The sequence below is a fragment of the Festucalex cinctus genome, chromosome 6, assembly GCF_051991245.1.
Source record: "Festucalex cinctus isolate MCC-2025b chromosome 6, RoL_Fcin_1.0, whole genome shotgun sequence".
Taxonomy (NCBI): domain Eukaryota; kingdom Metazoa; phylum Chordata; class Actinopteri; order Syngnathiformes; family Syngnathidae; genus Festucalex; species Festucalex cinctus.
Window position 1 is genome coordinate 26,357,806 of NC_135416.1, and position 12,213 is coordinate 26,370,018.

Below are 12,213 nucleotides of genomic sequence, written 5' to 3' on the forward strand. Positions count from 1 at the left end.
TACCTTTACTGTCTCTTCTCCCACATTGCCGGGGTCCCCCCAGCCGCAGCCTGCAGCCACACGATAACAACGCCCTTAAACAGAAAAGTGTCAGATCGGCACCAATCGCCACTTACTGAACCACATGTACCCACCCCTAACTGACCCCAACACACTTTTTGGAAAGAACCACTTTCTTACTTCTTTGTGTTACTTGACTGCTACACTTTGTTTTGTTCACTCTTCTTGTTTTCCCTACCCACCCGTTCCATTTCATGAGTTAGTAATATTAGTCTATTAGTCGTCACACACCTACGGGACCCTTTACCTACTGACCTTTACATAACTTGACTGCAGTCGTCAATGGTCTGTTCACATTTGGCACTAAAATGTGCTTGGTGAGCTCAGTGTGATGGTGTTAAAGCACAAAACACTGTGTACTCCACATTTCATTTACATGTAGTGAGTGACAGGAAAATCAAACTCTGGGCCTCTATTTGCTTCAAGAAATAAAAGAACTTCCTCAGTGTCAATCAAGTCAGTTCTAGGAATCTGTGTGGCCCTGCCATATTTGATATAGCTTTGATTGCCATAACACATTATTTTTATTACCAACAGTCAGTGACCCCTTGAATTTATATTCAGGAAAGAAAGTGAAATTGTATTCAGATGTCAGCTATGAACTTAGGATGTTTCTTTTATTACCTAAACTATAGCTGGCCATGACAAAACATGGTATGCTTTACAGTTCCCTTCTCTTGTGTGTTGAGCTGTGCCCTATGCCACAGCGCTAAATTTAGGATAAAAATAAGGTGGCATGACAATTTGGGGGGGGGGGGGGGGGCTCTATGGCTCCATGGGCTGCACTAGGGTAGGCCAAAGCGAGAAGGGGGGGGGGGGGGGGGGGGGGGTTGCGCTTAAATATCCCCAAGTTGCTTTCAGATCCTATGTCTACACATTACACGGCTGAGTGGGTGAAAGAAAACGCTCACACATATAGAATCTCACAAGAGTACACCCCTCACATTTTTGCAGATATTTAATTTTGTGCTTTCAGGACAACAATGGGACATAAATGACACTTGGACACAATGAAGAGTAGTCAGTGCACAGCTTAAAAGTGCAAATATAGTGCTCCCTCAAAATGCAGCCATCAATAGCTAAATTCCTCTCCTGTAACAAAAGTGTGCAGCAATGCTGGCAAAATTCAAATCTGTATTTTCCAAAGACAACCTCTGGATACGACTTGAAGCACGTGCACCAGGACTGGACTGGCACAAATAGCATTTTGACTTCAGCCCACCGGTTCAGCCCGATTCCTGATCACCCTTGGCTACCATGTAGCTCTACCACTGATGTTTATTGGTTCAGTTTGAACTCTATATTGTAAATGGATGAATGGGCTGCTCCTTCTAAATTGTGGGCCGGTCTCTCGGGTAAAATGGAGGAAAAATATAAATGGAATAGCACCACATTGGCCCCAAAAGACAGCGGCCCACCGGGCATCTGCCCTCTATGCCAGATGGCCAGTCAGTCCTGACGTGCACTCAACTTGGCATTGCTTGACCATGGCAAGATGTGTTCTGAGAGGAACCTGTTCTGTTAAAACACTAGATGGTCTTGGCCACTGTGCTGCAGCTCAGTTTCAGGGTGTTGGCAACCTCCTTATAGCCTAGGAGGTCATCATTATGTAGAGCAACTCTACTTTTTTTTTTTTCTTCCCTCTCTCAGATCTTCAGAGTGTTCTTTACTATGAGGCGCCACGTTGAACGGTCAGTTTAGAAAATTAACAAGTAATCGATTATCAAATTAATTGACACCTATTTTAAAAATCGAGTAATTGTTGAGACTGTGGACTCGGGTTCGAGTCCAGGCTCCGTCCGGCTTTCCTGAGTGGAGTTTGCATGTTCTCCCCGTGCCTGCGTGGGTCTTCTCCGGGGACTCCGGTCTCCTCCCACATTCCAAAGACATGCATGGCAGGTTAATTGGGCGCTCCGAATTCTCCCAAGGTGTGCTTGTGAGTGTGGATGGTTGTTCGTCTCTGTTTGCCCTGCGATTGGCTGGCAACCAGTCCAGGGTGACTCGGCTTACTGCCCAAAGCCAGCTGAGATAGGCTCCAGCACCCCACGCGACCCTTGTGAGGAATAAGCGGTCAAGAAAATGGATGGATGGATAATTGTTGAGACTTTTTTTTTTTTTTTTTTTTTAAGTGTCCAAAGCCTCTGATTTCAGCATTGCAACAGTAATTGTTCACTGATTTCTGTAGTCCATGATGAAAGAAGACTGTGTTTAATAAAAATAAAACATTTGCAAACATTTGTTTTTACTTTGGAAAACAATGACTAAATTAGTAACATAAAATAGTACAACATCAATCTAACGGTACTTTTATTATTACAAAAAAAATCACTATATAAATACGAAGTACAAAATAAACAACAATCACTGGTTAATAAATTAAAAAAAAGTAAGGGGAAAAAAAAGTCATTTTTAATACATTTTAATGCAACATTAAAATGAATCCGATCAGCCGATTAATCGATTGATTAATCTTAGATTAATCGCTTCTAAAAATATTCCGATAGTGACAGCACTAGTTCAGTTTAACATACCTGCTGCCTGTTGACACCTGAGACCTTGTAACACTAACGAGACACCTCAATTTGGACATTTTCATCCACGATGGCTGTATTTTTGTCTACTTTTCATTGCGTCAAAGCGTCATTTCTTCTATTGTTGTCCCATGAAAAGATATTATTAAATAGCTGCAGAAATGTGAGGGCAATGTACTCACTTTTGTGAGATACTGTACATCCACACACAAGCATACACCACTTTTGGATGTCGCCGGTACCATTTCATTCCCCTGCAGAAATTGGACCGTGGCTGGGTACTTGCCAATTGAATTTGCAATGAAAAGGAGTGGCTAGTCAAAAAAATTGAATCAAATTTAAAAAATAATAATAATAATACTCAAAATGAATCCGCGTGTGCCTAACTGTGTGTGTGGGGGTCCACTGTATTGCTGTGTGCATCTGCTTTTGTGTCTGAGTATTAACTTGGGATGCACAACAGTCCTTCAAATGTCAGGTTTTACTAAGGATGGGTTCACCCGGAGGCAAAATTGTTTTGGACAAAAATGTTTCACAACATTCATTTTGTGGTGTGTCAGCACAGTTTAACAGAGAGTTCACATTACACACACACACACACCCACACACACACACGCACACACACCCCCACACACACCCACACCCACACACACACACACGCGCACACCCCCACCCACCCACACCCACACACGCACACAACAGAGTTATGTAAAGGCATGTTTCATTGAACCAGTCAAAGAATAAAAAGTCTCTTATATGAACAACCTGTTTTGAATAATTGATCACCTTTCACAATCAACAGGCTGCTCGATGTCTAACCCCCTTTTTCAAATACCACTGGAAAAGAAAAGAGCGTTAAAACACACATGCAAAAACATGACATACACCACACAACCATATTCACACTGCATATCAATGCACTTCCATCCATCTCATAACTCTCACACAGACACACATGGCCACATAAAGCATACAGAAATAACAGCAGCAATTACAGTACAGAATGTATCAATAACAAATTCTATTAAAAAAATACAAAAATTCCTACCAATGCAAGTGTGTAATCTAATGCGTTAGCTAATGCTGCCCCATAAAGTTTGGGATCACTCACAAAAACCCCCCCCAAAAAACTGCTAAGGTCATGAAAAGGACCGTCTCTGGGGTGGTGGAGGGGTGGCAGAAAGTCCTGATGTTATAACTGCAATCCCCCGACGGCCCCCGCCCCCTCACACACACTTCAACTTCACGTTTAATTCTCGGGCCAAGTTTTATGCAAGTCACTTGAATAACATAGCTTGTAATAATCATTTTCACCAATTTTAAGTTTTTATTAGAAATATTTGACAGTCTACATTTAGTCACAGTCTTCCACACAGTCTACATTTGTCTCATATATTAATACAATTTTTTTAAGCCAATTTAATCTCCGTGCTCCCTTCTAATCACAGGAGTTTTTAATTTTTTTTAATTTTTAATTTTTAATTTATTTTTTGGTCCATGTGTTCTGTAGAGTGCTTGGTTACAGCTGCAACTGTTGTGAGCTGCATTGATATTTTATTCCCAATGCTAACCCCCTTTTGTGCATTACATGAAATGAAAAGTACACTTTAGTCAGTAGGTGGCAGTAACAAGAGCACATTTCCTTATTATACTTTGACCAAATCCTGCATTACACAGAAGACTGTCAGTTAAATATAGTTAACCCCACTAAAGCAACATTAAGAAACTTTTTAATCTTAATAAAATATTTTCCATAACTGTTCTGTGGGGTTGTCCACTACCACTTTTGTCCACATGGTGCCACCATTATCATTGAAAACTGAATGTTCCTTAGTGTTACTTTAAACAGCAAATACAAAGAAATGCTGGGGGAAAAAAAGGTAAAACGCATTTGATTTTTTCCCTATACTTGTGGCGTTGTAGGATGCAACCGGTTTCTTCTTGAAAGGAGAGGGGTGGGAGAGAATTCTAAACTGATGATTATTAACATTTACACACGCACATACACATACATGGTGAAGATGGCAGCTGCCACCCCTTGCCACCCTGTAAAACCCGCCTATGATCATCTTGAGCTTTGTTTTGTAGAATCAATTTAGCGCAATTATAGGCAAACAATATTTGCTCTCGAGCTCAATCCATGTTTGACGCCGTCAGGACAACATGGTTTAAATATGGTCACAACCAGCACTGTCAGTAACAATGCACATGTCCTCTTAGTGATCATCACTCTTCAGTTTAAAGCACTTATTGATAAGACTTGGACATGACTTTTTGTAACAAAGTTCACACTGTTGTTCTGTGGGTACAATTTAATGAGGGTGAAGGTGAAAGTCATACGTGATTTTATTAACATTTCTAAATGATCCCAAACTTTTCGTGTGTTTAGTGTTAACATGCGTGTTGTTTATGTTCTGCATACTTACGCATTTAAGTGTCTTGGCAATCTCATTATCATTAGACACCAAGAGCATGTACACATACATGCCTTGCTGTTATAATTGAGTAGCTGTCCTTGATTTATTTTGGGTATGCCTGTCAGCCAAGGGACCCCGGCCCCTCAGCATACACCACTAGAAGGACTTTGCAGGTTAGCATACAAGCATAGATACTCATAATTTAGTCCTGAGGGCATCGTTTCAACAAGTGCAGGAATAAACACTCTGGGAGCTGTAATGGCCATTTGAGTACCACTACATCAATGGTATGGCCTAATTAAACAAAGATTTGACCACAGTACTTCTATGTACACTACGCTGACAATAATCATTCAGTCCAGTTATTTTGTTCTAAGTGTGGTATTCATTGTGTCCCTAGATGTGTTTATATCTGCACAACACATGCATTAGGGATGGAATGGTTTTTGAAAACTGTTCAAACCGATCGGTTAAATAATTTTGATTTGGTCCATCGGCATTCCGTTTGGTCCTTCACGCAATTCTTTTTTGAGCACTAACCCATTATGACGCTGTTCATGGTTACAGTGGCGCCTCATGGCATGTACGTCATATCCTTTTCAACGACGCTGCAGCCAATCATATTGCAGCGGGGCAGGTATAGCCTCAGAGGCTTCTCGAGTTAGCAGGTTTCATAATGATGCTAGTAGGCTACCAGCGTTAGCATATCCTACCAGCGTTAGCGTAAGCCATCGCTGCAAATCTTTATTAAACCAAAGCAATATTTGTGGTATATGAAACAGAAGATGGAATTACAACTGGCCGGAAATCACAATGTTCATGACTGAGGTGTTTTGTTTCAAACGGGAGTTTGGTTTAACCGGAGGATAAATCGACGATAGCATACGCCCGTACATTTTCCGACTTGCAACGTCGGATTGGTGTATCAAGGCCTGGCCTGGCAGGTAACTGTTGACCGTACCGCAAATCCCCTCAAAATAAAGGTGCAAATCTGCATTTAATTAAAGCACATCTTGTTCGTTTTGTTTGAAATCCAATGTGGTGGTGTTTAGAACATGAATGAAGAGATGACTAAGGTTGCACACTTGGAGCATCAGCTGAGCTCATTCACACATCATGTAGTAGGAGTAATAACTAATTATACATGAACCTATCCATATTGGATATGAATTATGACACATCTTTGTCTTACGTCCGTCAAATAAGATTTGCTTTAAAATTTCACATTATAATAGTGGTGACAGTGGCAGAGAAGAGCACTCTGGACAAACTGCTGGATATTATGGACAATACCAGCCACCCTCTGCACACTGTCATCAGCAGTCAGAGGAGCCTGTTCAGTGGAAGGCTGATGCTCCCCAAGTGCCGGACCAACAGACTAAAGTACTCTTTTTGTCACTGTGCCATTGTACTCTACAACTCCTCACTGGGGGGTGGAGGGTGTAGCATGCACTGCACTTCACAAATATGACACTTTACTGTACTTTAATTTATTTAATTCAATCTCCGGTATAATAACCTTATTTATTGATTGATTTAATTATTTTTTATTTTATTATCTGTTCTCATTGCTGCTGGACATGTAAATTTCCGAGAGGGAGCCATCCCAAAGGGATCAATAAAGTCAAGCCGAAGTCTAAGTCTAAGTCTAAATCTAATTGTAATTTGATCTGAGAGTTGTTTTCCAACCTATGGAAAACCGTGAGCACAAAACCAAAAACCTAATTGTGGAATTGATGAACCGTTCCACCCCTAGCATGCATACATCACTGTAAACAGTTCTACAGTATGAAGCAACTCACCCAGGCTGACAAGTGTGCGGGCCACCCACAGTACATCAGCGACCAGTGCAGGAAGGATCAGAGCATTGCTCACGAAGTTCCCATACTTCTTCTGGAAAGGGTCCATCATTGTCACATACTTGTTCTCTCTCATGGGCTTTGCAAAGAAAAAGCCACCTGGAACACAAAGAAAGCTTGAATGCAAAATAATGGTGTTCGGCAATAGAAAACACAAAATATTTCTATCAGTGGAAAGGAGGAACAGAAAACGGCAAGGAGGGCATTCAGGAGAATGAAGACAGTACAATGTGGACATTAAGGAAAACAAGTTGTTCTCTCGAGATAGTAAAGTACTACCGGCTGAACACGGGGAGTCCACACAGCCAATAGTGGCCTAGAACAGAGCAGGGCACGGTTTATTTCCCAATTTCTCATAACTCTCACACAATGGTGACATTGGCCCAGCGTGCTGGTCATGTCACCTGTTGCTCAGCGATTAGAGGTCTCTTTGGTTCAAGTCATCACACTTTGCACCTGTTGCCTCATATTACCATCCTAAACTGATTTCTTCCTGCTCCTATTTTTAACCCAAGTGACACTTTTATAGTTTTGTGCAGTCAAGATAGTCGATGGTGGAGATATTCAGGTAATGTCAGAAGTCAACAACATTATCGGTTTAAGTAACGGAAAGCCAAGTGGTCAAGGTTTTGTAGTTGTTGTTGTTGTTCTAACACTGTAGAGGTCATTTGTGTTTTAAAGTGAATTTTTTTTAATACAACAAGTTATGAAATGAAGGATGTTGACAAATCCTGAACAGAACAACTTGACACGAAAGCCCACACCCTCAAAAGACACACACAGATCATGTTCCATTTAGATTGGGGGGGTGTTGCATAGGGATGTAACGATATCCAAACATCACGATACAATATCACGATATGAAGGTCACGATATGTTAATTATCAGAATATTGGGATGGGGGGTGGGGGAGGGCGATATTTAGAAATGATCACAATATTGTAAAAAAAAAGAGCTCATACTAAAAGAAAAACACAATATTGTGCTTTTGTACATAATAGCAATGCATATAAACCACCTACAATCTCTAACAATATTGAGGCACTTACTTGCTAATGCAAGCACACATTGGTCACTTCACAAGCAAATTAGGTTTCCATTCGTCTGACAATTAGCATAGATTTTAAACATAGAAGGCCAAAACATCCCTAATGAAAATTAAATTGCACTAATAAACTAGCCACTAGAGGGTGCTAGAGCTACACAAATGGAAATCAACCTGATTTTTTTAACAGAAGTGTTCCTTTTAAATATTGTCAACATGACGAGCACGATATTGTGGCAGTTTTAATATCACGATATTGCCCTTATCGTTACATCCCTAGTGTTGCGATTGTTTAATGTACAGTAAGACACACTCCTGTCAGCTCCTAATTTTATTGGCATTTCCGGCTACTTGTTTGCATCAATTTCAAACCCATTACACATGTGTACAACTGTGCCATCAATCATCTAGCCTAGCTAGAAATCAGAAGATATTTGTCAAAAAAAAAAAAAAAGGGAAAACTGAATTTTCAGTTTAGTGTAACGAATAGTACTCACCCAAGAAGAATGTAACAACATAAGGGACTGGCATGAGAGCCCACACTGCCCCTAATGTTGGATTGTATGTGGCCTCAGCTATACCCAGGATAAAACCTCCTCCTACCCACGTGGCTGCAACGACAGTTTTTTAAATAACTGTCAGTTGTTGTCAGTTATTTTTCTTCATACAAATAAGCTAGCAACTTTGTACCTGTCAGAGTGAAGATGCCCACGAGCAAGTTGATGTTCCGTCCGGCAAGGAGTGTGATTTCCATTCCATCTCCTTTACATTTTTTCTCCTCTTTCCTGGTCCGCATGGAAGCCCAAATGCCTGTCCCCAAGATCACCAGGTAGAAGAGTGCCATCACCACCAGACCAGGCACGTTCAAAGTCATGGTTAACTATTGTCTCTGTTGAACAGGAAACAACACACAAAAGAAAGACAATTTGAAAACGCGTTCACTCAAAGTGCATGTTACTTATTCCAAAACATGTGTCTTGGGAATACTACTACTACTACTTCTATTACGACTACTTCTATTACGACTACTACTACTACTACTACTACTACTACTACTACTACTAATAATAATAATAATAATAATAATAATAATAATAATAATAATAAGATAAGGGATGACTTGTAAGGTTAAGTTAACAGAAATTCTTAAACCAAAAAATATATATATTTAAAATGGAATAAGAGCGGACGAGGAGAAGCAAAACAGCGCAAAAACACAGTGGGCAGCAGTATGTTCATGACAAGGCTCTACTTTCATGGCAGACAGGACAGGACCATAGGGAAAGGTGAAAGACATGAAGCAAGAGTTTAGGATAAAAAAATAAAATTAAACAAATTGCATTGGGCAAACTGAGAGACAAAGGTGGTCTCACAATGTCCGTGGCCATATCTATAATGGTGGACTGTTGTTGTCCCACCCTTCAAGAGGTTGAATGGCCCAGGTTTTGATGCCAAAATCAGGCAAGTGGATATAAACTAACTCAAGAGACACATCAGTGTCTATGTACATTTACTTTATGGTCATATTCTTCTATGCACAATTTCAACCATATATGCAAATATCAAGAGCGCTAAACAACTTCAGTGATCTACCAGAATTATCATGGGATTGTAGTGCCTTAGAAAACATTTTTTCCGTATTTTAGACATACATTCAAACATAATAATTATAATGGAGGAAAAACAAGACCTGTCCCCTGCTCGCTAAAAAACACTGAAAGCCCAGACTCAAATTACAGCTGCCAAAAGAATGTATGGACATTAAAATACATGCAGAAAAAAAGGAAATGTTTGAGGTGTATGTACTGTGTATGTGTACGTAGGTTTGCGTGTGTGTGTGGGTGCGCATGTGTGTTTTTAAGTGAAGGCATGGAAGGAATGGATGAGGTACTGGGACAGTTGCCAAAACCAACAAATGCCTGAAAAATGCACTCGTATGGCTCGTGTGATCTATATGTCTTTGCATGTGCATTTAGTGCACACTTATCACAACACACATTGCAAAGTTCTAAACTGTATAGTTCTGGCACCAAGCCAAGAGCTCCTATAGATCCATATTTGTTCAATTTCATATCATTTCACAAATGGATACAATTGGTCAAACCCCATTTATCATGTATTTGTTTGTTTACAAGTTATTGAACAGTTTTGAAAATGGCTTGAGCTCTTCAGTGCTTGGCTCAACAAATGTTACCCAAACCCCCAACCACCTCAACAAGATGCCCCCTTGAAATGTAATGGTTATGTCGATGAGATGTTCCACTCAATATGCCAACATTATGGTAAAAAGTAAAAGCTTAGTGTACTATTCTTACGTGGGAAAAGAAAGAAAAGAAAAAGTCATGTTATAGTTTCATAATTTTTTTTTTTTATAGACCCAGTGTCCTTAGCGCCATCTAGTGGTCAAAGAATAGCAAAAGAAGCACACAGGAGCACATACACTACGGTGGCTCAGAGAGACCACATTTCGCAAGCCTAGCCCAATTCTTTTTTTTGCATGAGCAAACGAGCATCTCGCCGAGTAACGGCGACTTGGCAGCCATTGTGAAGCCTGGCGAGCAATGCCAAAAGACCGAGCGAGCCGGAATTAGCCGGAGCAGCTAACAAAAGTGAGCTAGCGAGAGTTAGTTAGAGCAACTAACAAGAGCGGATAGTGGGCGGAGCTAGGAAAAGCTTGCGAGAGCAAAGCAGAAAGTGACAAGCGACAGGCCTGAATTACGGTCGTTAGTGACAACTGTAGGCCCCAACTGTGGAAGGTAAGCTTGCGGTCCCCCTAATGGTCCGACACTCGATGCAAACACCACCCGGGCTAACTACATTCACGAAGTTGTCCTTTGGGCATCCGTAGGCGGAAGATAGCTCTAGTAAGGTGAGACTGCAGCCATTAGTGATTATTAGACCTACAATTATATATATATGATTATGTGATACAACATATATTTATGCATACTATTGACATAAGCAGTCAGTTTTTAAAATGAATTAATTATTAGTTCACCACTAAATGGCACAAGGAATCAATGAATGTCCCTTTGTTTCAGTTAGGCTTGTCACATTAATTACTCTATCGGCTCATTTTTTGATAAATAAAATGGACACGATAATTTATTCCTGACTAGATAAATTGTCATATACATGTGTTTTACGACCTCAGCATTCAGTTGTGCTGATTCGTTCCCTCTCAAGTCACCTTGTTCGCCGCTGTACAGGGTGAAACGGCTTTGAAAACCCATTTAAAGTGTTCAGTTCGACTGTTTCAGTTCATGTCCCGGCAATTCACAGGCCCACGCAACTATCTCATTTGTAAATGAGGCGCAACTGTGTACAGTAGCGCTCATGGTAGCCAAATAGCGCTAATGCTAGCCGGCTAACACACATCCTATTTGGTGGTCTTTTTATACCATGTCCTTGCTTGTTCTTGGTTCCGTGAACATTTGCTAGACCCACCATGAACTGAAAGAGACGGGTGACCTCCGCTAAACACCTGCTTCGACAGATGAGTTTCTTACCAAGTCTGTTACAGTTCACAGCGGCTATGTCCGACCACTATTGTGTATTTTTTAACATCGCCAGTTTTAATTAACAGGATGCCCCGGTGAAAACAGTGAGGAAACGCTACCTAACTTCTGAGGTGGCTGCAAATTTTATTGAGATTTTTAAGTGAATACCTGCAGACTTTCTACCTGCTTCATGTGATTTTATTGTTGATAATTTTAATAAGAACTTAAGAACAACTTTGGATGAAGTAGCTCCACTTTTAACCAAAACTATAAAATGTTCTCTGTTGTCAACAACAGAGGACCCCCCAAGTGGACAGGCCATAGGTTATGACCAAGTCCAAAGTGTGTCCTCTGTTGTGAGTCGGCTGTGTGACATGCTGTTTAAAATCAAGACAGTTTAAAAGGTTTAAAAATTTGGTGGGTCCGAGATATTATCAACGTGGACATTAAAATCGCCAGTTACTAAAATTCTATAATAAGTAGTAAGTAAAATCGATAGGAACTCTGAAAACTCACTAATAAAAGAAGTAGAATGATGGGGAGGTCTATAAACTAAAACACAGAGAATAGGAGGATTGCTAAAAAGAAAACAATGATACTCAAATGATAGATAAGTATTAAAAATAACTTCCCTTGAAGCTAAAGTGACTTTAAATATTGATGCAGTCCTACCTCCACGTTTACCATCCCTGTTAGAAAATAAAAAGTTAAAATTGGATGGGCCAGCCTCGGTGAGAACAACTGGGGCATCTGTGCCAAGCCATGTCTCTGATAAAAGAATACCTTCTAGGTTGTTGTCTA

The 12,213-nt window shown here is 40.4% G+C and overlaps 1 protein-coding gene across 6 annotated transcripts in view; it reads right to left on the minus strand.

Annotated features, from left to right (window-relative positions):
• LOC144021250 (high affinity choline transporter 1-like) overlaps positions 1–12,213 on the minus strand; it is a 93,314-nt gene that overhangs the window by 62,795 nt on the left and 18,306 nt on the right. For all 6 annotated transcript variants that reach the window (XM_077525374.1, XM_077525371.1, XM_077525372.1 and 3 more), the window contains 3 exons: positions 8,603–8,801; positions 8,410–8,523; positions 6,811–6,966 (listed from right to left, as the gene is read on the minus strand). In XM_077525374.1, coding sequence (XP_077381500.1) covers positions 6,811–6,966; positions 8,410–8,523; positions 8,603–8,786 — 454 coding nt within the window. In that variant the 5' untranslated portion in view covers positions 8,787–8,801. The remainder of the gene's footprint in view (positions 1–6,810; positions 6,967–8,409; positions 8,524–8,602; positions 8,802–12,213) is intronic.